The sequence below is a fragment of the Chelonia mydas genome, chromosome 11, assembly GCF_015237465.2.
Source record: "Chelonia mydas isolate rCheMyd1 chromosome 11, rCheMyd1.pri.v2, whole genome shotgun sequence".
In the NCBI taxonomy this organism is placed as follows: Eukaryota; Metazoa; Chordata; order Testudines; family Cheloniidae; genus Chelonia; species Chelonia mydas.
Window position 1 is genome coordinate 13401564 of NC_051251.2, and position 25852 is coordinate 13427415.

The following is a 25852-nucleotide window of genomic DNA, read 5'->3' on the forward strand; positions in this document are numbered from 1 at the left end:
CATGTGTGTCATTCTCAGAGAAGGGCAAGACTGAGATACAATTTTCTAGACAAGTGTTTATTGATGTACAAGGATTTGTTTCATTATTTTAAGATGGCAGTACCTAACACTTTTAAACAAAAACTTCTACTCGCAACAGCACAAACAAAAGTTAGCCCTTAATCCTCAATTCCAATCACAAAAACAAACATTGTAAAACGTACTGTATATTTATATTCTGTACTAAAATAGGAAACACATACTCAAGGTCACAGTCAGTTCTCATCCAAAATAATTCTTTTTTCAGAATAAGCTTTATTTTTCAAAAAGGTGACATTTGTACACATAGGCCCAATACTATATACACCACACAAACGTACCACTCAGTGTATGCACACGAACCCTAACCTTGCAAAGTGATATATACATACAGACTCTTGCACCCACAACATCCCATCCATCTCATTTTGCAGAGTCAGGGCCTTATCCTGCTCAGCCACAGTTCACCAACTTGACATAAATATGAACTGGAGAAGAACGAACATATACCTCTCCAGCTGCACTGAGATACATTAGTGTAGAAAAAATTTCAGGACAAAAAATATTTGAAAATAGGCACTGTCCCTCCTAAATAAGGACAGTTGACACATGATTTTAGATTAGATATTTGTTCCTAGTTTACTAGTGCACATCAAAAAGATAAACTACATTGTACCAACAGTCAAGTAAGACATTGGAGCAAAATTCTCCTTAGATTCCTGCAATGGATCCAGACTCCGAAGTCCCAGGAGTCAGCTCATTTAGGAGAGCAGAACACTGAAGTAACAGAACTGCCTGGCTGTTTGGAGCATTTTGCTCATTGCATACAATTTGTCTGACCAAGAACTATCCTCTCTCCCTGTAATTCTTTGAGACCACTGCCACTATTGTGTTCCTCAAATCTAGGTCACCTGAACTTTCCATTACCATTTTAGATTAAAACTAGGAAAAAAATTGTGAAACACCTTTGAGAAATGAGAGTTTTTTTCCCTATAAGCAAACACGTAGTATTTTACAAAATAAATATTCTATATATTATATAAATCAAGAAAATACAGCTACAGCAAGTCAAGTAACTTATTTGCTAGTCCAGGAAGAAAGCTGGAAATAATACACACACGATGCAATAATAAGTACATCACAGAATAAGTGCAACTAGGAAACGAGAGTAGCTTCCTGCAGGTTATTTTAGAAAAACAACACTGACAATTTCGTTAGGTAGACAACACTTAAGGCTGCCTAAATGATTGTTTAAACTAGGACTTTCAGCTGTATATTCTGAAATGGCTTACGCTTCCTATTCTAATTCTGCTCTTAAAAACCTGAGATGTTTTTACTTATTCAGCTTGAGATTTGGAAGTTAACAGTATGTTGAATATTTAAATTTAAGACAGTATAGAAAATTGAGGTAGGCAGTTTTATTCAATTACTTCTTCTGAGATGGAAAGGGATATTTCCATTGTATTGACAGCCTTCACTCTCACCTTAAGGTGACCTCATTACATCTATCAGCCATCACATTGTTACTACAATGGGGCTACCTGTCATTAGCTTACTAATATAAAAATATCAAGTGTTTGATTTAACCTGTTCAAATACATTTTTTCTACAAAAATCAGGAAGTCACTTCCAATTCTACCATTCACAGCTGGATTCTTCACTGCTTGCATGTGCTCACAGAAATCATGACTGAAATCTCAGATTATTAAGGCAATTATATTTTTACTTCACCGGATACATTAAAACAGCTACTCAGCGAGTACTGTTAAGTCTGCCTTGAAGTTCTGACAGGTAGGTGAGTTCTCCCTCTACAATGCATGATGGCCACTTTCACTTACTATATAGTACACAATTCAGATGTAAGAAAGCACTGACTTTTCAAGTCACCTTACATGTTTCACTAAAATTCTCAGAGAAAAGACTAAGCAATTGGGATAGATAACTGTTCAGTTGAAGACAAGGTTATTCATTCAAAGATAGCAAGTTTCACATTTGTACAGACAGGAGATCAGGATATCAAGTGTCAAATGCAATAAATTAACACTGGTAAAAATGCTTAACAGCTATAAAGTTAATCAGAAAGTTGAGACAGTGCAAATATTTTACATTATTAAGAAAAAAATAATCAAGAAAAATGTTCAAGTATAAAAAGCATCATTGTTGAGTGATGCTACTTAAATTCTATTATTGCACGACAGACAAAAGATACAATATCAACCTCTGGGGCCTAAGAAATCTTCTCAAAGTATTATGCATTTTCAAGGAACCACTTCACACCATCATTGCATTGTGTATATATTAAAATGTATCAGTCTGTTCATTATTTGTAGTGTCTTAATCCAGATTTGTATGTGTTTAAAACATTTTATCCCTCATTTTTATTTATTTATTTATTTTATTTTATTTTAATTTTTAAAACACACATATTTAAAGCTAATTTAGGCCTCATATAATTTAAAGCAGCGTGTATAACTTGGAACTAGCCCAATGCAAAGGATTCTCAGTTGTGATTCCTTAAGGCAGTTTTAACTTGTGTAGCAAATTGGGGGTTCAGTGACATTGGCCACATTACAAAAACCCTATTTTTACAAGGATAATGTTAAAAAAAATGCAGCAGCCATATAAAGAGATTTTTCTTTAACATGCATATAACCATAATGGAAACTCTCCCTATTAAAGAACAAGTTCATCTGTGACCAAAGGGTTTTTATTCCATATCTCCACTGTTTTTTCCTTGCAAAGAGGGAGCAAGTCCCTGACAAATCCATTGCCTTATAGCAACTTAAAGGGAGGTTAAAAAGATATTTATCCTCCTCGTCTTGGTATATTCTGGAAACATTGGGCACTCCTGCCCCCTCACATCTGTAATGGAAACAGTTTTCTGAGAATCAGAACTATCACCATGAACAAACTGAATAGGGCAAGCAAGACTTATTTGTAAGTCCAAAGGGGTCAAATATGGGCAAGTTTGCATCTTTAAGTGTCCCCAGGAGCAGACATCCTGTAGAGACAGAAGTTCTACACATTTCCCTAAATCTAGTAGATTTTGTCCACCGCTAACCTGTGCTTCTTTATAGCACAGTATGCACTGGTTTTAAAAAACAGCTGTTTTCATAGCAATATTTTAAATCTTCACATATCCAGTATCATTTTAGAGATCAGCCGCATGTCCATCAGAAGAGCCAGTCTATAGTTTTCTTAGTGTATTAGTCTTGTTTTGGCCTAAAAATAGTCAACATTGTCTTTGTTTACTACAGTTGCCATCACTATTATTTTTCCCTCAAAGGAAAGTCAAATTAGAGTACAGGTGTTGTGTGTTCACATTATCTATGCAGAATAGAACTCTTCATTACTTCACTGCTGAACACCCATAAAGTGTCTAAAAACAACCACCACCACCCACCTCACTCCAATCCTGCAATCTGAACACTGGTATTGAAGGTAAAGGACAAAAACTACTGTAGTAAAGTGAAATATTTTGACCACCCCATCAAAAGTGCATCAGTGTTCCCCCTTCTTAAAGTTACCCTGGCAAGTTTCAAATATTTAGTGCATCAATTTTCATATAACTGACACACATTAAATGAGAATGGGCTTCAAAAAGCTGAAGTGGGACTCCTAAAATATTTCAATAAATGTAAAGAAACCAATTTCATGAAAAATATACCATCAATTCATCATAAGTTTCAAAGTACGGGACAGTATTTTGGAAGCAATGCCAGAATATCAATTGGGTGTGTTTGTGCATGTGTCTGTGTGTGTGCGCCTCTCTCTCTCTCTGCATGTGGCTGAAACGGCAAGAGTTAGTAAAAGCCCATTTCAGCCTAGGTTCCTAGCAGCAATGGCAACTGATTTTTTACATGGCTTTTGACTACGGAAACGTTGAGGTATATCTCCAGTTTGAGGATGCTAAAAAAAACAAAACAAACAAACAACCAAACACCCTTCTACCACTTACACAGAGGATTTAGCAAAACAAAATCCAAGAAGCATTCTTACGGTTTCACATGTATATCACTAATGATTGCGTTGCCAGTTGCCTAATGCAGCTAGCACATTTGATCTTCAAAAGTTGTTACTATTAAAATTAAAGGTCTGAATTCACAAAATACTGGCACTTATTGAGAAAATATAGTAAACTTTGTCTCCTCTTAAAAGCTAGCTGCTGTTGTCAGCACCTTCTTGGCTACAAGCCGTAGTGAGATAGATCAAAAGGGAGTCATTCAGTGTGAGACTGCTGTCTGCAAAGATGTTGCACTATGGTAGCGCTCTTGACCCGACGAATGCAGCATGGTGGTGAAGTCTTGGAGTAAGTACCTTTTTTACCCACACTTAACTCCATACACACAGAAGAAATCCTGCCAGCAAGGGGATCAAGTTAGCCATCAACAGCCAGAGAGTTACAACCAGGCTGGAGGAACAGGAGCACAAATCTAAAGTCAAATATAAAGATAATACAGTTTACAAAATGCACACACCTGAGACACAGAATAGCGAACAATTTAACAAGCATGAATTTCAGTTAAAAAAAGGCATGAAAACATACAAACGTCATTTGAAATACTGTTTATGTTAATGGTATTAGCTTTCCATGGCTAGGAACTCTGCAGTAACAACATGATTAGCCCCTAGGACAGGACATGCTTTGTATTGCTTCTACAGCTGATTAAGGATTAGCAGTTAGGAAAATGGTCAGAAAATAGCTGAACACAGCAAGAAAAGGAGCAGGAGGGGTAAAAGTGGGAGTGGATAGAATCAACATTTTAACAGTGCCTCAGGCTTTCACAAGAGAGTTTGTTTTCTGAATAATTCTGATTTAGATTGCCGTAAAAGCAGAACATTGAAAACCAAACCACAGAACTCAGGTAAAGAAAAGAACAGGAAGAAAAATAGGGGGAACTGAAAGCGGGAGCTTGCAAAAATACCTGTCCCTCTAAGTTCTCACTGCATGTTTTTCTATTGATTTATAAGACGGTAGGTGATACTAACATAACCAGCAGTTTCAGAGATCTGTTCTGAATAATCTCTATACACAAAGAATACAGGATACACTATGTTAAACCTAAAGCAGATACTAGAACTCAAGTTAATTTACCTTATATTAATTTATATAATTCTTTTCATCCTAGAAAATTTTTACAAACTATACACTAGTTCCTTCACTAACCACTGAAATGTCGTCACTTCCAGGATGGAACAAAAACAGCTGTTTTAACAATTTGCAACAGAATTATATAGAAATTTAAGGACAGGAGTTGAAGAGAAATAGCATATTCAACTGAGACTAGACGGCAGGTTCACAGAGACAATGTAGTTACCCAAGCTGGAATATGGGCAGCATATCTAAGGACTAAAGAACATTTTAGGAGTTATGGGAAAGTAATATACCATTAGTGTGAATAAGGTAAATTATGTGATTTTCTGTTAATAACTTTCATTTTAGAAAGCAGCCAGGCAAAACAAATTATTATAAAATGAAAGCTCCAAGTCAGTAAAGGAAGACCACCAGTTATTAACATATGATGCTCATGCAGCCACCTCTCTAAACAGTGGTTATACATGTTCTGTGTTATCTTATCCCCATAAAGTCAAGTTTACAGGAGAAATTACAAAAGTGTTAATTGAACATCCCACTGGGGACTACAAGCAGGAGTCCAGGCCCATAAGAGGTTCCAAGAGAGAGTCATAACCTTCCAAACACACAAGTGCCTCGTGGTCTACTGGAAGTTCCATAGGCTACCGAGACATCTCTGGGAGGACTGCCAGAGATTATATCATATGAAGTGGCTGTTCCTCAGCCATATTTCTTCCAACCAACCATCCCCCAGACCAGCAGAAACATGACCACACAGTATTAATATACCACCACTCTGGCTCTGCTCCCTTCCTTCTCAAAGTTTTCAGGACTTTGGAATAGAGAGGAAGGGAGGGTTTGCCCCTCCATTTTGATTTACTTGGCAGTCAATACAGTTTTTCCACAAAGACGTCTACATTTCGATTTTCAATCTAATTAATCAAAGTACAAACCATTCAAGTTATTTAAGAATAGTTATAATGCTGAAATCCTGTAGCACTTAATATTTTCCAACAACTGACAAAATCCTCTGAAGTTTTAAGATGTTTTACCTATCTTTATTTCACATAAGCAAATCATAAGGCAACCTACCAATTGATAATGCCCTTGTTATGTTAGAAGCTGGAGGATCCCGTTCAGGGGGACAGGAATCACAAAAGTCCCAACAAGCTGGACAAATTAGATTTCCAGCATGTACCCATCCATTCATCTGAATGCTAACAGTTAACACTTGACCTGAGCGGCTGCACAAGTATGCTGTGTCCTTGACCCAAACATTCAGCCCTTTGGGAGAACAAGAAACCTTAAAATAAAGAAACCGAGTTAGGTCTGTCATGTTTAAACATAAGTCACTGTTTATTATCCAAACTTGTTTATAGATTCTTCTAATAAGTAAATAATTTTGTTCACAAACTGGCTTGGAGACAGCACAGATGAACTGGAAACCCACATTGTTCTAAAATTAGCAATTAACTATTTTAATCTGCTATTTGTTTCAAGGATTTGGTCATATTCTTCTATGCAATTATACTGACTGAACCACTGAATTAAGAATTACTATCATCATCTACATACTGCCAATGATTTTATACAAGTGCATTTTCAGTTGTGCCAAGAATATTTTTGAACCCATTCTTTAAGTAATACAGCTGAGATGATAATCATTATGAAAAATAACTTGCATAGATCCAGGGCCTTCCACCTAAACTCAGTGGGACTCACAAAACAAATTAAGCTAGACATCCTGTGAGGATGCCATCCCAATATAAATTACAAAACAAAAAAAATAAGTATTCCTATTTTACAGCTAGGGAAACTGAGGCACAAAGACGACCTTGGACAAGTCATTCATAGGAAGTCTGTGGTAGAGATAACTATAACATCTATGTCTGTCCTCTAGCCATGTTCTTAACATCAATCTTTTTTTAACTTTTATTTATTTTTATTAAACTTCCAGTGGATGGTTTAAGTTACATGTTCCTGTTAGGAAGCTATTTTTAAAGCACGCATACAATTATTGGGTTATTTAACAAAAACAGCTTGTCATATTAACAGGTTTCAGAGTAACAGCCGTGTTAGTCTGTATTCGCAAAAAGAAAAGGAGTACTTGTGGCACCTTAGAGACTAACCAATGTATTTGAGCATGAGCTTTCGTGAGCTACAGCTCACTTCGTATGCATCCGATGAAGTGAGCTGTAGCTCACGAAAGCTCATGCTCAAATATATTGGTTAGTCTCTAAGGTGCCACAAGTACTCCTTTTCTTTTTGTCATATTAAGTAATCTTAACCTATTTTTTAAACAAATTCTGAGTTTTTATAAAAGGTGTGATTTTTTTTTTTTTTAACGGTTTCTAAATTTATTTAAAATGTCATCCTTACCTGATAACATCCACTGCCCCAGTCAGGGTAAAAGAGTTTTTTTCTGCACTGTGCCATGACAAATGCTGATTTCTGAATGAGACACACAGAGTTTGGTCCATATTTCTCTGCACCATAGTTTTTGAAAGGATCTGAAGGAAAGAGGAACACATTTTTGAAGAGTTAACTCAGCTTTGTTAAATGATCAGCAAGCCCCTACTGTAAATTAGTAAAGAAAATGAACTTCAAGTAGTAAATGATCCATAGGGCAATTTCAACAAACACCAAAAAGAAAACCTAACTCTTCAGACTGCTCATAGGATGTTAGACTAAAATGCCAGGACACCATTTCCACAATTTGTGAACATTATACTACCTGAAACAGCTTAATATCCACTGGAATAAATCAACTTCTGTTAACATTAAACTAAATAAGTCTTCCACCTGACTGCACATGTATGCCTGCCAGCTAAACTGTACACTAGTAGTACTAATTTACCATCCCAGTAAAGCCACTGAGTCACTGGCAGTGTAAAAAGAAAGGAGTACTTGTGGCACCTTAGAGACTAACCAATTTATTTGAGCATAAGCTTTTGTGAGCTACAGCTCACTTCATCGGATGCATTCAGTGGAAAATACAGTGGGGAGATTTATATACATAGAGAACATGAAACAATGGGTGTTACCATACACACTGTAACCAGAGTGATCACTTAAGGTGAGCTATTACCAACAGGAGAGCGCGGGGGGGCGGGGGGTAGGGGTGGGGACCTTTTGTAGTGATAATCAAGGTGGGCCATTTCCAGCAGTTGACAAGAACATCTGAGGAACAGTGGGGGGTGGGGGATAAACATGGGGAAATAGTTTTACTTTGTGTAATGACCCATCCACTCCCAGTCTCTATTCAAGCCTAAGTTAAATGTATTCAGTTTGCAAATTAATTCCCATTCAGCAGTCTCTCGTTGGAGTCTGTTTTTGAAGTTTTTTTTGTTGAAGTATTGCCACTTTTAGGTCTGTAATCGAGTGACCAGAGAGATTGAAGTGTTCTCCAACTGGTTTTTGAATGTTATAATTCTTGACATCTGATTTGTGTCCATTTATTCTTTTACGTAGAGACTGTCCAGTTTGACCAATGTACATGGCAGAGGGGCATTGCTGGCACATGATGGTATATATCACATTGGCAGATGTGCAGGTGAACGAGCCTCTGATATTGTGGCTGATGTGATTAGGCCCTGTGATGGTGTCCCCTGAATAAATATGTGGACACAGTTGGCAACGGGCTTTGTTGCAAGGATAGGTTCCTGGGTTAGTGGTTGCTGGTGAGTATTTGCTTCAGGTTGGGGGGCTGTCTGTAAGCAAGGACTGGCCTGTCTCCTAAGATCTGTGAGAGTGATGGGTCGTCCTTCAGGATAGGTTGTAGATCCTTGATGATCCGTTAGAGACGTTTTAGTTAAGGGCTGAAGATGATGGCTAGTGGCGTTCTGTTATTTTCTTTGTTGGACCTGTCCTGTAGTAGGTGACTTCTGGGTAATCTTCTGGCTCTGTCAATCTGTTTCTTCAATTCAGCAGTGTAAAAATTCAGACTATCAAATGAGGCAGGAGTGCAGCAGGAGAATCAGATGGCAACTGTTCAATATAATTTACCCTGCCCCATCTGTACATGAAGAAAAATGAAGACTAAAAGGAAAGTGTCGGGAGTGGAGAAAGGAAGGGAAAAAATGGTCTGTTGAACAAACAAGACAATAGAAAGTGGACTGAAAACAGCAAAGAAGCTTGTTTTCTAAAGAATGTTCTTAACTGGAAATGTGTGGGCATCCAGATAAGACCATCCTTGTGAATTCTGCTACAAGAACGACACTTCGAAAATATACTTCACTGGAAACTGACCTGGCTGATTTTCCTTTATTCTACAATCTGAGCTGCGTTGAAATTCACCACTTAAATGCCAACTAAATTCTTGACTAAAGGGGCAATAGTCAGCAATTTCTACTGAGCCGCCATAATAAGGCAAATCTTCTGATGGTACTCCATTAAGACTGTCAAAGTACTGGGGGGGAAAAAAAAAGGAGGCAGTGAAATAGTTTGTTCAACAAGGACAAGTGTATATTTAGCTTTTATTGAATCTATCATAATTACAAATTTCTAACATCAGTGGTGCTGCACATAGGCACTGGTAACAGGAGTCTGTTTTAAGTAACTCTGCACATATATACACATATATGCACACACGAGATAAATGACTTTTCCTACCAAATCATAGCCACCTCCGGAGTGAAACCATACTATTTTAGCAATGCACAGCAATATCAGGCAGCAGTTTAGGTAAGGAATTGAGGAAATACCATATATAGAAAATCTTCCAGGGAAATTTATGTAGGAGCATGCAATGACTTATGACGGAATTTGGTCAGAGTGCCAGATTAACATCATTGTTCTTTCGAAAGAGACCAACATGAGATTTCTAATGACCATAAATGGTCATGATGTCATTTGTACTTCTCTGAAATAGGGCACTTTCAGCAACACACATCCCCTTCACATATTAGTTCAGTACCAACTCAGAGGAAAGAATGCTACACCCTAAGTCATCACTACCTCTTGCACCACCTAAGTCATCGGTTCTCAAACTGTGGGTTGTGACCCCAAAGTGGGTTGCTACCCCATTTTAATGGGGTTGCCAGGGCGGGCGTTAGACTTGCTGGGGCCTGGGGCCAAAGCCCGAGCCCACCACCATGGACGGCGGGGCTCAGGCTTCGGCTTCAGTGGTGGACAGCAGAGGTCAGGTTATAAGGCCCCTGCCTGAGGCTGAAGCCCTTAGGCTTCAGCTTTAGTCCCCCCACCCAGGGCAAAGGACCTCAGGCGTCAGCTTTGGCCCCTCTACCCAGAGCAGCAGGGCTCAGGCTTCAGTCCCCCCTCATGGGGTCGTGTAGTAACTTTTGCTGTCAGAAGGGGGTCACGGTGCAATGAAATTTGAGAACCCCTGACCTAAGTAACAAAAATAATTTGAGCTGTTCCGTGGAGTAAGATGCATCATACCTGATACTCCTGAGGTAACTGCTTTGGGAATTTCTGTAAATTGCACACTGCTACTGCCTTTTGGTCCTGTCTACAAGTTAACTGCAGTGGATTACTCCTCAGAGTGTCACAGTATGGGCTCACCGATTGCCTCCTTCAAAAAGAGGAAAGAAAATCTTAGTTGAATGAGATCATATTTACATCAATTGCTTTTGCTAGGCAATTCTATAAGGCCTGGTGTCTCTTTTCCACCCCTCATATGGTCCATCATGTGTTGGGCACTGGTCTCTTGGTTGGCTGCCAAGCTCATTATTGCCATTTGATTGGTCTTGAATGTCATGGGAAACGCATCCATATGTTTACCAACACAATATTCTCTAAATAAAAGTCTTTCATCTAGGATGCACTTACTCAACTAGAAGGTCTAATTTTTTGCTATTGTCTTCACATTTTTAAGCATGTGAAATTTGCTATTGTCTTTACAAATTTTTAAGCAGGTGAAAAGATTAAAAATTTGAGAAGGCCTGCTAATACAAAGTGTAGCGAGGTATGCCCCCATGGGTCAGAGCAATGAGCTCCAAGGAGTATTTAAAATACTATTAGAACTAAACACAAAGTAGGCCTGATTCTGAAGAGGACTTTAACCCACTTTTCATTGTTGCAGATGCATCAGATATTTAGACTTCTAAGAGTACTATAAATTGTACTTCCAATTCAATGGAGACAAAGTAATAGCATGGCCACTTTTCAAGATTAGATGTAAAAAAATTAAAGACAGTAAAAGCAAGGATATTAGTGCTGGAAGCCAAACTATTAATCTTGCATAACCTAATAAAAGCGAGTTCATGGTCTACACAACAGAAGAGAAAGATGTAGATGAACACTGAAAAAGCACCCTGCAATAACTGCAAATTCAGCAGGTTCCAAAGCATCATATTGAGATACATGCTAAAGGGAAGCAGGGAACATCTACAGAGGATACTTATTGTCAAGGCCATCTGTCCTCTGTTGCAAGTCAAATGATTTTGTAGCACTCTGGTGAGACAGACTGGAAATTTTGTTGCAGCTAAAATTGAACTCTCTTCTGATTTAAAAGCTACCACGCGTTGCGATGAGTGGGATAGTTCATCGGACTTTTGGCTCACACCACTAAACAGCCACATATTTCAAAAAGTTTATAATATGAGAGAAGACAAACATACAGATGAACATGAACACTGCGTTTAAAAAATAGTATGTTCTTACTTCTCTTTCTTTTGGTCAATCCAAAATTTACAGCTTTTCATCACAAAGTCACAGCCTTTATCACGTCCCCAGTCTAATTTCTCTGCCATGCTGTAATTGGCTTTATACCAGCTGTAAAGATATTGTGAAATGGAAATACAATTGAGAAACTGGTTTTCTGACCCATCAGCAGAAGACAGTTCAAAAAACTTTAACCTACATTAAAATTTTCAGTGAATGAACAAGGAAATTATGTCCCCTTGTGTATACTTCTATAACTGATATGAATATTTCCTTCTGACTTTACAGATAGTGAATTAAAGCAAAAACTTGTCTTATTTATTAATGTAGTCATCATTTATTCAGCAAGAGATGCACATCTGGCATTGTACAATGGATAAAACATGCCAAAAAAATTTAATTGCCCAAAGGGCTTACATATATGAAGGGGAAATTCTGCTCTCATATCCACAGGTTAAATCTTGATGGATTCTGCCCTCCTTCCAGGAATGGAAATTCTATACCTGTAAGAAGAGCTGAATGACAGTGAAGATCTCCTATATGGCTTTTCAAGGAGAATTTTACGCTAAAGGCATAATTTGATTATACAAACCAGATACACATGGGGGTGTAGTCTTTATGGACAGAGTAATGATAGATAGCATTCAAGAGACATCTGAAGAAAAATGAAGATAATATAGTGCTATTCCAAATATCTTGATTAACTTTTTACATAAAGCAAGTTGTATTCATTCAACTGCAACATCTCTAAGTGCATGAACTCCACAATACTTTCACTGTTTATAACTTGAAAACACACAGGTCTGAAATTGAAGACTAACAACATTTGGTCTTTTCACTCTTACCCTGTATCCTCCATTAATGCTAAGGTAATCCGGGAGAAGACCCTGTTCTGTGTGTGGGATCCAGTCATTGCCTCATTCTGAAAATTACCAGTAACTGTTAGGAAGCTTCTGAAAAGTGATTCATAGTGTTTTCAGAGCACATTTTCCCTGACAAGTAGTTTAAAAAGTTATTTCTCCATAAAGATAAAATTTCACTGCAAGTTAAGAGACACTAAAGTATTTTCCAAAAACGTTTAATTTTTTCTTACCAACTTCCCTAGGAAATCTTGAAATCGAAATGTGTTCCCTTATTGCTTACCTCCACAACACTGATTTGATATTGTGGCTTTACCCATGACTACGAGGTCACTAACATTTGTACTATAAAAGGAACAATCCAATAGGCTAAATGACCACTGTCTTAGTGAGAGAAAGTCAATTGCCTTGTTCAGAGGAATTTCTGCACAGTGGAGATGGCAAAAGCCAGACTGGAGGGGATCATGGAAATACAGATGAGCACTGAAACAGGTTACTTGGGGAAGATGTGGATCCCCCTGCTAGGTTTTTAGAAACAAGTTAGACCAGTGGTCCCCAAACTTTTCAGGGTCATGCCTGGCCCGTGGCTCCTGTGGGAGTGAGGACATGTGGACAGGGGTAAGGGGGCTGAGACTGGGGCCACAGCTGGGGGGCGGGTCTGGAGCTGGAGCCAGGGATGGAGCCAGGGCCGGGCCACAGTGGGGGCCGGCAGCTGGGGTAACGGCTGGGCTGCGGTAAGGGGCTGACGCTGGGGCTGAGTGCGGGGCCACAGCTGAAGGAAAGCTAGGGGCAAAACAGGACTGAGCAGCACTCCCTCCCCACCTCCTGTGGGGGCTGGCCCAGGCCCCGCTGTGCCCCCCAGAATGTTCCTCTGCACCCCCTTAAGGGGGCCATGCCCCATAGTTTGGAGACCACTGGGTTAGATAAACACCTGTCAAGGATGTCTAGATATATTTAATCCTACCCTAACGTAGGGGGAAGGGCTAGATGACCTCACAAGGTGCCTTCCAGCCCTACATTTCTATGATTTTATGAAGTCAAGGTAGTGATTAAACTGCACGCTCCAGGATTTGAGACAAAAAGGTAGAAGGAGAGGGGATGACAAAAAGATAAGTTGGCTCAAAGGAAGTTCCACTCCCCTCTCCCCCAGATACAATCACTTAGTAAACAAAGATCAACTTCAAGGAGTGCCCTTATAAATGTAGTTTTCTTATGAAGAGACTAGTTGGTACAGAAGTATATAAAACAAATTAAACTAGGATCACTGTATAGCTGTATTACACTAATAAACTCTACAGGGCAAATTGTGGAAGATAGGTAAACAACTATAGAAAAGTGAACCTCCAATTGTTTATCATTTGATACTGTCTTTCTAGGAACTGGTGAACCTTGAGAATTAAGGGTTTGGAGAATGGTATGAGACCTGTTTGGGAATGAATAGAGGTTTAATGTGCACAGTTTACTTATTTGCAATGTATTTCAGTTAAGTTTAACACCGGTGGGTTTCCAATAGATCTACGGATACACTTGAAAAATTGAAAATCTACATTTTTATCCCCTTTAGTGATAAGATAGGTATATTTAGAATTATTTACCAGCACTAACCTCCAACAATCGCTTTTCCCAGTGATTGAGCTTTGTACCCATGCCACCTTGATTTTCAAGCTCCATTCCCTCTAGAATTGGACAGTCAAAATGTTTCCGAGCTTCTTCCTACAAAACAGAACTGGTGTTACAACCCCATTCTAAAAATACTGAGAAACAAACTCAGATATGCACTTCTTGATTAAAGTTTTTTTTTTTTTTTTTTTTTTTTTTAAAAGAACCATTTTAATGTCCTCCTTTTACCACAGTCTGCTATTTTCCTTTGAATGCAGAAGGACTTCTCCTTATTGAAGCTCTAACAAGCTAGTGAGTCTCCCAGTACCGAATCCAGCAATCTGGCTGTTAGCCACTAATAAGTAACATACATACTACTTACTTATTCCAAGTTTATATCAGGATCATCTGAAAACAATGTTTCACAGAAAATAAGCTTCCTCAAATAGCCCCCCTTCACAATTAGGTATGCTCAAGAAATTCTGAACAAAACATTTTCACATTAGAAAATGAGGTTCTCTCAAAATCAAAATTTTCCATGAGAAGAAAGAGATTCTGGTGGAATTTTCCATGAGAAAAATCAAAACATACCGCTATTAGCCAACCGGCATCACAATCTTGTCTAAGATTTGTGGCCTGCCCTCCCAGCTCCCACCACACAATATGACAGTAACCAGGATGAGCAGAAGCCCCTTACTATAGTTAGTAGCACAGCTTTAAATATAGCTTTAAGAGTTGGACTACAAATAGTTAGTTCAATTTCCTGAAAGTAAAGGTTAGACTAGAATTTCTGCAAATAGCCTATAATACCAAAATTAATGTTTGGGTGAAAGTACTGTAGTTCTGTTTCACTTATTGATTGGTTTCTGTCCTCAAATTCCTTAAAATTAAAAAGTTAAAATTTGAGAGGAAAGACAGAGAGAGTGGGGTGGAGGGAGCATTGAGTAGAAAGGGTCTCAAATGTTTTTGAATACTTTCTAAAACAAGAGGAAAGGTATGATTAAATTTTTCAACTCTGACACTTCATTAAAGGCGGAATTAGGAAAACATGGAAACAAGTAGTATTTAAATGGGAAAGGAAAAGGTATACGGGTCATACGAAAAAAAGATGAATATTGAACAGAGAAAGGATTAAGGGCCTTACCACTTAAGTCAATAGCAATTGAGAGTGATCAAAGCCTCAGGATCAGACTTTATGGAAACAAGATGTGAGTAGGATGGTCCATTTAATCACTACAAATCTGCTTTAATTTTCTGCTCTATCCTTCATGGTATCTCTACCCAAGCCCTAAATTTTCTCTTCGCATTTCAATTATTTCTCCCCTTACACCTCAAGGCCAATTAACTGTTTTCCATTTTATTTAAATATCCCTCAATTAACTAGGAGTATGATTTTCTTTAAAGTTTGACCCAAACCAGGTTATGTGGTCAAGAATTCTTCTCTTTTTAGTTTTCAGTAAATTAACATTTTTGTTATCAACAAGATAGTAATGACTGAAGTTCAAGTATCTGATGGTAATCAGGGCAGATACAGTGTGAAAGAAGTTTAAGATAATCAGTACTTACAACTACTCGAGGTGTTACCAGAAGAAATACGTCATGGCGCAGCATCCTATTACCTCGTATATCCCATAACCTAACTGCTTTATCAACAACCTTGTTGCTCCATTGATACAAACCTAGACTGTAAGGAGAGTGTTTTAATTAGAGATGTTTTACCAGAATCTAAGCAATAAACCTAGGCTGCACTCCAAAATTGAACATTACCTTCCATAAAGGAACAGTGCTCAGTATCCTTTTAATATGTACTCTAATTCCTTATTGAAAATGAAGTAGTTTAACTCGGCAACTTTCCTCCTTAGTAATATTTTCCAAGTTGTAAGTCTAATTCACATTTTGTAATAAGCCAAACTGAAGAAGTTTACTAAAGAGGTATTTTCAGAATTATTATGCACTAATAAAAATATATTGTACATATCAGGAAAGAATATAAAAAGCTAAGAACTTTCACTTGCAGAAATTGCATGAAGGAATGAGTTTTTACTACTAAAAGGGAAAAAACACTTGCAAAACTGTTTATTTATACTGAAAATATCTAAATTAACTGAAAGACAGGAAAGTGTTTTGTGATTTTTTTAAATTAGTAAATGAGATTTATAGGCATGCAGAAATCATCCTACATAGTGCCATTACATATTGCACACATACAAAATGGGAAATGACTGCCTAGGAAGGAATACTGAGGAAAGGGATTTGGGGGTCATAGTGGATCACAAACTAAATATGAGTCAGTGTTACACTGTTGCAAAAAAAGCAAACATAATTCTGGGATGCATTAGCAGGAGTATTGTAAGCAAGACACGAGAAGTAATTCTTCCGCTCTACTCCATGCTGATTAGGCCTCAACTGTAGTACTGTGTCCACTTCTGGGCACCACATTTCAGGAAAGATGTGGACAAATTGGAGAAAGTCCCGAGAAGAGCAACAAAAATGATTAAAGGTCTAGAAAATCTTTGAGGGAAGATTGAAAAAATTGGGTTTGTTTAGTCTGGAGAAGAGAAGACTGAGAGGGGACATGGTGACAGTTTTCAAGTACATAAAAGGTTGTTACAAGGAGGAGGGAGGAAAAAAAGGTTGTTCTTAACCTCTGAGGATAGGACAAGAAGCAATGGGCTTAAAACGCAGCAAGTGCAGTTTAGGAAAAACTTCTGAACTGTCAGAGTGGTTAAGCACTGGAATAAATTGCCTGGGGAAGTTGTGGAATCGCCATCATTGGGGATTTTTAGGAGCAGGTTGGACAAACACCTGTCAGGGATGGTCTAGAAACATCCCCCGCCATGAGTGCAGGGGACTGGACTAGATGACCTCTCGAGGTCCCTTCCAGTTCTGTGATTCTATATTTAAAAACCTTGCAAGATGGACATCTTATACTGAGTAAATTAAATTACAAGGACATTTGACATATGATACATCATTGTGATTGAGTTTACTCGATATAAGATATATATGAAGAATAAACCCTGATTCAGAAAGGTAATTAAGCATATGCCTAAATTTAATCATGAATATAGTACCACTGATTTCAGTAAGATTACTTACGTGCTTAAAGTTAGGTGTATGTTTAAGTACACCACTGAACTGATCCACAGTGACGGATCATGCAGACCTCAGAGGCAAGACCTGAGAGGACTGCAGGATAACCTACAATATTATACAATAGTTGTCCATTACTGAACACACAGAATAATAATACCGCAGAGTTATGAACAACTGCTGTATTCTACCGTAGTATTTCAATGAGAGGAAGGCCCTTAGTTAACTAACTATTGGTGGTACCAGTTAAGGAACAGACAGGAAAACTGACCAAATTACTGCAGATTAAGGTTTAGGTCAAATTTGAGATCTTATTGAAAAATGAAGACAAAGTCCCATTTCATTATGACAGGACCTCCAACTCTTTGCAGTCTAGGAAGATTTCATATATTCAGAATCCCCAAGTTTGAATAGATTGCCCTAGAATCGCTAGCAGGTGAAGTGGTCAGTTTAAGAAAAATTGATAGGATTCTGTCAATGTTTAATCAGCACAGTTTAATTGTAGGCATTACTGCTACTTAGCATTACGTATAGTGTAGAGGAATGGGGGAAATAAAGCTGAAGTTATGCTGCCAGATTCAATAGACCCTATATGACTAATTTGGAGTTGCTCTTTCATAGTTTATGAATACTGTATATTGACCTGGTTACTGGGCTGTTTATAGTATGAATATTTTGGTTTAATGGGAGGCTGTGGGGAAACACAAGCCAAAGAGAAAGAATGGCTCAAGATACGCAACTTCTCAGCAAAGCCTTGAGAGTTAAGAGACAATCCCAGGACAGGAAAAGGCTGGGAACACAGCAGGTCAAAAGAACTCTGGCTGGTTTAAAAAGGAATGCTCTCAGAAAAGGGAGTAGTTCCGGGGAACCAGACAAACACACAGACATCCCACTGCCTATAGACTATTTATTGTTTTACAATCCTTTTTCTCTATATCAGTGGTCCCCAAACTTTTCACCGTCTGTCCCACCTTACCCCTGCCTGCCCGCCCCCCAACCAAGCCAAGAGTGGGGCCCCAGCTTGGGGCGGGGGCACAGACGGGGAAAAGGAAACGAGGCTGGGACTGGGACCGAGAGCGGAGCCACAGCCAGGGGCCAAGGCTGGGGATGGGAGCGAAGCCAAAGCTGAGAGCCACGGCTGTGGCAGAGGTGAGTGGCAAGCCTTCCCCATGCCCCGTGAGGGCTGGCCCAGGCCCCACCCCCCGAACGTTCCTCTGCGCCCCCCTCTGGAGGGCATGCCCCTCAGTTTAAGGACCACTGTTCTAAATTCTTTGTTCCTACTGCTAAAGCAAACAATACTTTGATTTAAGGAGGATGCCCAATCACTGTGTACACTAGTCATAGACTCCCAAAGGGAAGAATGGCACAACAGATACCCCTGCAGGTTTGGCTGAATTCAGATAAGAATGGTTAATACACAGTGTACTGTAGCCCAACGCCCAATCTAAGAGTGGGAGAACTGTAAAACTCTACTCTGAAATAGGTGGAGGCATGAGGCCTGACACCTGAGGGAGTGCACCCAGACAGACCACCAATGGAGGCAAAGGTGCAGGTAGCACTGTAATTAACATCCTAAATCTGACCTTTTTCCCCCATGTTTGGTGGGGTGGTTTGTATTTGTGCATGTATATAAAATTATATTTAAACACAAAAAAGCATAATGCCACAAATGAAACAACTCTACAAAAAATGAAACTAATGTTTGAGTGTGAAGAGAAAGAACATTTCTGCAAAGGAAACAACTCTGACTTTCAAGAAGCTGACAGCCAGAATATATTCTTGCAAAAATGAAAGGACACTGTCAAGTTAAACCAAGGGGATTCAAGGATTTAAAAATATACCTGTCATTAAAAGGTGGGAGCCCATCTGCATATCTTGCTGTCAAAGGATTTCCATCATCATCATGATAAAATGCAAACAGACCAGCAGAGAAACCCTTCAAAAAGGTAAATAAAAATCATATTTAGACAATACTAATTCATCTAGAATACTAAAAGCCATTAAGAGACCAATATACAACCCCCAAAATATATGTTGAGAATATTATACCTGAAGGCAATTAGCACAGATGTTGAAAGACGCAAACTAAGTGCATTCCTTTTTATATAAACTAGCTGGGAGAACGTAAGGAAATGACACGTTAAAATATCAAGTCTTACCAGTGCATGAATAATTTCATGTTTCACTGTAGAGAGCATGCCAATAAATTCCTGAGCTTGAGTAGAAATCATATTTGGACACAAATTAGCATATCCTGCTACTGGCCTGGAAGACAAACATTGCTTTGTTTTATAAATTGGATTTTGATTAAATACTGGGCAACTTAAAAAAAAAAAATCACATTAAATATGAAGGTAACAAATTAAACCTAAAAAACACTTATCTGATTTAATGCAAATAACTTTTCACCCTCTTTTGGAGATAAGTCCTTCCATGTAATGTTTTTCCTGAATAGATAGATTACCAGCAATAGTACGTGTGCGCGCACACACACACTAAAACACAGCATGCAAAAAGTGTGTAATTATTGGAGGTCAATAAGTTAACCCAATGGTTTTCAACCTTTATTTCATCTGTGGATGCTTACAAGATTTCGAATGAAAGTGTGGACACCTTTGGAAATCAGACAGGCTGTGGGCCCACAGGTGTCAGTGGATCACAGGTTGAAAACCACGGAGTTAACTCATCGAATAAAAGCATTCCAATCTAGCAGCAGACACTGCACAACTGAAGCTTAGGGTCAGTCAGTCCATTTCCATTACAAACCTTCTGTTTTATAGCCATAATAAGAGAGAGAAAACAAAGACAACCAGCTATCTCTTAAAACCTCAAAAGGAGGGTAAGGAGTATTATTTCAGCTCCCTTACTTGACCCCCCAAAATAAATTCCCCCCTCCCACACACTATTTAAAAATAAAATTAAAAATTAGGTCAAGCTACTACTTTACTGCAGAACTATGTCCCACAAGGCCAGTATTTGTTCTTAAAAACTGACTTGTTGCAGCAGAAACATAGACCTCTTTTCTACCCACACCCAGGAGCTCTAGGGCATTGGTTTTCAAACTTTATGTATCGGTGACCTCTTTCACACATCAAGCCTCAGAGTGTGACCCCCTTTATAAATTAAAAATGGGGGGGGGGGTAATTTAATTTAATGGGGGCTCTGAGCTGTCAGCCCCATGGAGCTGACAGCTCATGACCCCCTGTAACCACCTTATGACCCCCAGTTTGAAAACCCCGATCTATTTTAAAATAAAGAGATTTTCGCTCTGCTTAAGCTTGTAAAACTTCATGCAGCAGCAGAGGAGTGGGAGCTAGTTGTCTGCATGGAGATTTAAGACAAAGTGCATCACTCAGGTCAACTTCCATGAGGCTCCACATAGGTGATAATGGATACAATTGCAAGATCAAGGTGCATGTATTCGGCAGAGAAGGGGCCCAATCCTACTCCCATTTAAATTAGTAGAAGTTTTGCCATTTACTTCAATGGAAGCTTTATACAGTATGCGTATTAAGGAAGGAGGTTTAGCTTTGACTCAGTTATGTCCCAGCTTCTCTGGGTTTAGTGTAGTTTGGTGTGTGTGTGTGCGCGCGCATTAATAAAGTTCAGTTTATTTTAATAAATACTGAAAATATTCCTGTTGGCATAATTTGTACTTGAAAAATATTTAAAGCAAAATATTGTTTTGCAAAATCTCAAAGTACACTGTGTCAAGGAGAGACATGAGAATGAATGTTTTAGTTCTTAACATGTAACCTGTCTGAACTACCATGTTCCACTGTAGTGGAGTCCTAGAGTTTAAGGCCAGAAGAGATCACTGGGTCATCTAGTCCAGCGGTTCTCAACCAAGGGTACAAGTACCCCTGGGGGTACACAGAGGTCTTCCGGGGGTACATCGACTCATCTATATATTTGCTTAGTTTTACAACAGGCTACATAAAAAGCACCAGCGGAGTCAGTACAAACTAAAATTTCATACAGACAATGACTTATTTATACTGCTCTATATACTATACACTGAAATGTAAATACAGTATTTATATTCCAATTGATTTATTTTACAATTATGTGGTAAAAATTAGAAAGATCAGTAATAGTGTGCTGTGACACTTATGTTTTTATGTTTGATTTTGTAAGCAAGTAGATTTTAAGTGAGGTGTAAATCAGACTCCTGAAAGGGGTACAGTAGTCTGGAAAGGTTGAGAGCCATTGACCTAGTCTGAACTTCTGTATAATACAGGCCACCAACATCATCCAGCACTCACACGCTAAACTCAACAACCAAAATTAGACCTAAGTATTACAAGTCACAGGAGACTGGACTGTTGTGCCATAGGCAAATAAGAGGGACTGAGGTGAACCAATGCCTGAGGTCCCTGCAATGGCAGGGAACTGATTAAATGATATACACCCAGATAATCCCACAAGTGACCCGCACCCCTGCTGCAAAGGAAATTGCTAACCCCCAAGGTCACTGACAATCTGACCTGAGGGAAAATTCCTTCCCAAACCTACATATGGTGATCAGTTAGACCATAAGCACATGAGCAAGAATCAGCCAGTTGAACAGCTGAGAGAGAGAATGCTCAGAGCTACATTGGGGCACCAGCCCACCACATCCAGTGTCCCACCTCCAGCTGTGACCATCTCTGATGCTTCAGTGCAAAAACCCAGAATACACTGGGGAAGTCCCTTCTAGGCCCGTGCAGGTGACCAGCTAAAGCCTTGAAGCATGAGATTTTAGGAACATAAGACGTAAACCAACAACCCATTACACTCAGCAGAACAGACAAATCTAGTGATTTCTGCAGTGAATGCAAAGACCTGAAAAAATTACTCAGTAAAAGTTAGCCTGGAATGAATTTTTACCTGTCCATTTCTGCTTCCAGTTGGCAGTAGGCTGCATACGCAATAATATTTTCCTGACCACATCTTTCAGTAGTAAGAGCACTAACATAAAGTACAAAATCGGCATCTCGAACTCCTTCTTGGTCTGGTAAACCAGCAGGTCCACAATGCCATTCATTTTCACTACATTCCCTACATTGCTATGATAATGCAATTAAAATGGGAAAGAGATGAAATAATTAGCCTAAATAACTTAAATCCTTAGAAATGTAATATGTCAATATTAAAGCCAATCACAAATATTTGTTCTTTTAAGCCAAGTAAAGATTAGAATCCCTGTTGTGGACTGGGTGAATACACTTGGGTCAAAGTTTTAAAAAGTGATTAGTGATTTTGATTCCTCAGTTTGAGTGGTGCCCAATACGAAGTGTACTAAAAAGGTGGTGATCAGCACTTTCAGAGTCAGACCTTTTCATGGTGTCTCCAACTTGGACATCCAAAAATTGAGGCACACTTATCACTAGAGGTTCTGACTGCATTTCATTAAGTGTGTCCCTCAATTCATTTTAATGAAATTTCAACGAATTTAAAAATAAACTAAGTAAAAGTGCTACACAAAACATTTGAAAAATGTTATCAAGGGTGTAAAGCTACAATGATCAGAGCAAGTAAGAGAAGTGCTAATCATGTGTTTTAGTATGAATCGAAAATGAGTCAACATGACTTCAATAGAAGATTTGAATGAGTAAAAACTTCACAACTGGACCCTATGATGGCAAATTAATTCTAGAAAATTGGACACACTGAATAAGTGGTATTATGAAATGGCTTTAGAACTCAGGTAATATCTGGGACTTAATATTCAACAATGTCCTTTCTGAATCTATTTTCCTTAGTATTTGTAACATTTATATTGCATAATTTTGACACACGCTCCACACCAATGCACTGTAATGCAATTACAGCTATTTTTGTAAGGATTGCTTCACTTGACTTTTGGCTCTATAATATAATCAGAGAAACTCTGCTATTGCCTCAGATTGTATTGTGTCTTATTGCTCAAATCTGATCACCTCCCACAAGTAAAAGCTACATAGAAAAGGTCAAACATATTAATATTAACTTTATTAGTAATCTTCACAAACCATAAAATTTAGAATGCTAAGTAAATGTCACTTGGTTTGAACTACCTGTAAGTGTTCCTCGGGAACTATAACTGGGCCACATCTTGTGTGTTCTGCACAGGCTCCTCGGCAATATCTATGAGGGTCATCTTTCTTCCTTAAATACTGGTTTGTTGCACATTGCCTTCAATTAATTTAGATTAAAGTCAAAATTATTTTATAAGTGAAAAGGCAAGCTGTAAAATAATTCATGGCAGCTAAAGATACTGAAATAAACAGATGCTACAATATTACTGTGTAAGGTTTTAGTATGAGAAATATTACTTGCAAGAGGTTACTGTTACACTGTAGTGGAAAAAAAAGACATTGTTCCACATTTATATTAAAGTTCACTCAAACTATTTTAAATATCAACATAGTAAACAGTAAACAAACCTTCACTCACCTGCTTAGTGAAATAGTACCTGTTGGTTTGCGGACTTGAAAAGTCTTCTCCAAATAAGAAATAGCTTGGGGGAAAAGTTTGTTCTAAATTTAACGAAAACAAAAATACAAACAATGGGCTCCTTGTTGCAATACAAGTACAAATGCATCCTAGGAGCACTAACTCTCCCATTACAGGACATTTGCTAAACATGAAGGCACAGAAGAAGAACGGATGGCATGACATGAAGACTTGCTGAAGTCTTAAGTGCAGCTAAGCCACTGTATGGCACTGCAGTCTCAGCAATAATATTGACAGTAATATATAGTTACTCTGAACGATCCCAAAGTGCTTTATAAACTATACACAAAGTGCCACTAGAAACCAGACATTTTTGGAGTAAAGAATAGCAGATAACTGATGTACAGCACATTGTGGAATAGCTTTTGGGACAGCGGAATGCCATACATAACATTCCCAAACAGAAAGGGGAAACAAGTGAAACATACCTTTATAAGGTGTCGTTTCTCAAGGAGCAAACTACAAAAAAAAAAAGGAAACCTTTTGATATAGATAATATATTTTTACATTTCAAAACTACAGAAAAATACCACTATACTTACTCTTCGACACTTCTGTCATATATAGTCTTAATTCTCAGTTTTTGATCAACATTTCTCTTGAGAACATGATTTTCCTTAAGATAAACTTTGTAGACAACCTGGTAAAAACAGGAGCAGAGAACTTGATTTGACAAATTATATTTACAATTTTTTTTAAACTGACAGGTATTTAAAAATTCTGAATTACAAAATTTATTTTAAATCAAGAGCTTTTCATATTGAAAGGCTCTTGATTTAAAATAAAATGAAAATAATAATAATACTCACCTTCCTAATCAGAGATCACTCAGTACTCTGGACAGCATCCCAAAAGTCAATGTATTTACTTCCACATAGACACACACACCCCTTATCTCCTCTTACTTGGATTAGTTATATATTGACTAAAATAGTCTGAATTTTTAAAAGACAGTTTCAGAAGTGGCTAAACATATAATTTTGACGGCAGCAGAAGCCCTGACTGTCTATTTACATTTACTCTCTTGAATTTCTGATTTAAGTTCCAGGTAGCTGCCTCAAATGTCTTCAGCAAGAATCAGGCCTAGAAGTAACAGGATTATGACCAAAGCATTTAAACCTGGAATGCCATATCAAATAAGCCGTTTTCTTTGCAACTGGAATGATCTCATTATCTGCCATCTGTTTGCTTTAGTTTGAGTTTACTCCACAGAGCTTCAGCAAAGCCATTTTTCATAGCAGCTGGTTCTAGCATTACTGAGATCTCTCACTGGAGCACCATTACATTCTAACATCCTTCCACTACCTGACTCCTAACACAGATCTCTATAAAACCCACCCAGATACCATGGTAGCCTAGTCCCCACTTCTCCCACCCTTCGACCAATCCTCCTTGCCCCATGCCACCCATGCTCCCTTTATCCAGGCTGCTCCGATACCCCCTGATCCCATCCCTTACCCAACCATTACAGAGAGGGCACCCCATACCCCTTCCCACGCCTCACCTTTCTGCTACCCATTACAGAGAGGGCACTACCCCATACCCACTCCCTGCCCCATCCCCACCCTGTACGCAGAGAGCACCCAAGCCCCGCTGGCACTCCATACCCCTCCCAACCCATTACACACAGGGCACCCCAGCCCCACCCCTACCCCCCATGCAGAGGGCACCCCATACCCCGCCCATTACGCACAGGACACTCCACGCCCCGCTGGCGCCCCCGCCCGTGACACAGAGGGCACGCGCACTACCCCGCCCCGCCTGGGGCCCCACGCGTCACGCAATCACCTCAAACCCCCTGCCCCACTCAGAGCCCTCCCCAGGGCCGCCCGCCGAGCCCCGCAGACCCCCTCACCTCTCCGCCGCTGGAAACGCCATGGTGACAGCTGGAGGCGGCGGCGGGGGCCGGGCTGCAGCCCAGCAGGAGCAGCGCAGCGGCGAGGGCGGAGAGCGGCGGCCGAGCGTACGGCACCCGGTCTCGGCTGGGGGGCTCGGCCGCCATCTTCCGCTGTGTCTTGATGGAGCGAGTGAGTGGCAGCACGTTCCGCCCCAAGCAGCCAACCGGGAGGAGGAGGAGGAGACGGCTTCCGGCCGAGAGAAGCGCCTGATT

The 25852-nt window shown here is 39.2% G+C and overlaps 1 protein-coding gene across 1 annotated transcript; it reads right to left on the reverse strand.

Moving 5' to 3' along the window:
- Nucleotides 1–36: 36 nt before the first annotated feature.
- Nucleotides 37–25852, reverse strand: LMLN (leishmanolysin like peptidase). The gene is made up of 17 exons (XM_037912149.2): nucleotides 25598–25852; nucleotides 24285–24382; nucleotides 24171–24201; nucleotides 23683–23765; nucleotides 23304–23421; nucleotides 22135–22313; nucleotides 19425–19530; nucleotides 19107–19201; nucleotides 15739–15856; nucleotides 14179–14286; nucleotides 12559–12635; nucleotides 11714–11824; nucleotides 10490–10622; nucleotides 9341–9500; nucleotides 7472–7602; nucleotides 6185–6395; nucleotides 37–4451 (listed from the first exon to the last, which is right to left on the reverse strand). The coding sequence occupies exons 1-17, from the start codon at nucleotides 25742–25744 to the stop codon at nucleotides 4351–4353; spliced, it is 2007 nt and encodes a 668-aa protein (XP_037768077.1). The 5' UTR covers nucleotides 25745–25852; the 3' UTR covers nucleotides 37–4350.

Bases quoted from the DNA above. Each gene is read 5' to 3' on its own strand.
- LMLN (XM_037912149.2), bottom strand. From the start codon at position 25,744: ATGGCGGCCGAGCCCCCCAGCCGAGACCGGGTGCCGTACGCTCGGCCG. The intron at 11,825-12,558 runs GTAAGAGTGAAA...ATATCTTTACAG, and splicing joins GCATTAATGGAGGATACAGG to CTGGTATAAAGCCAATTACA. The intron at 6,396-7,471 runs GTAAGGATGACA...CTTTATTTTAAG, and splicing joins GGGGCAGTGGATGTTATCAG to GTTTCTTGTTCTCCCAAAGG.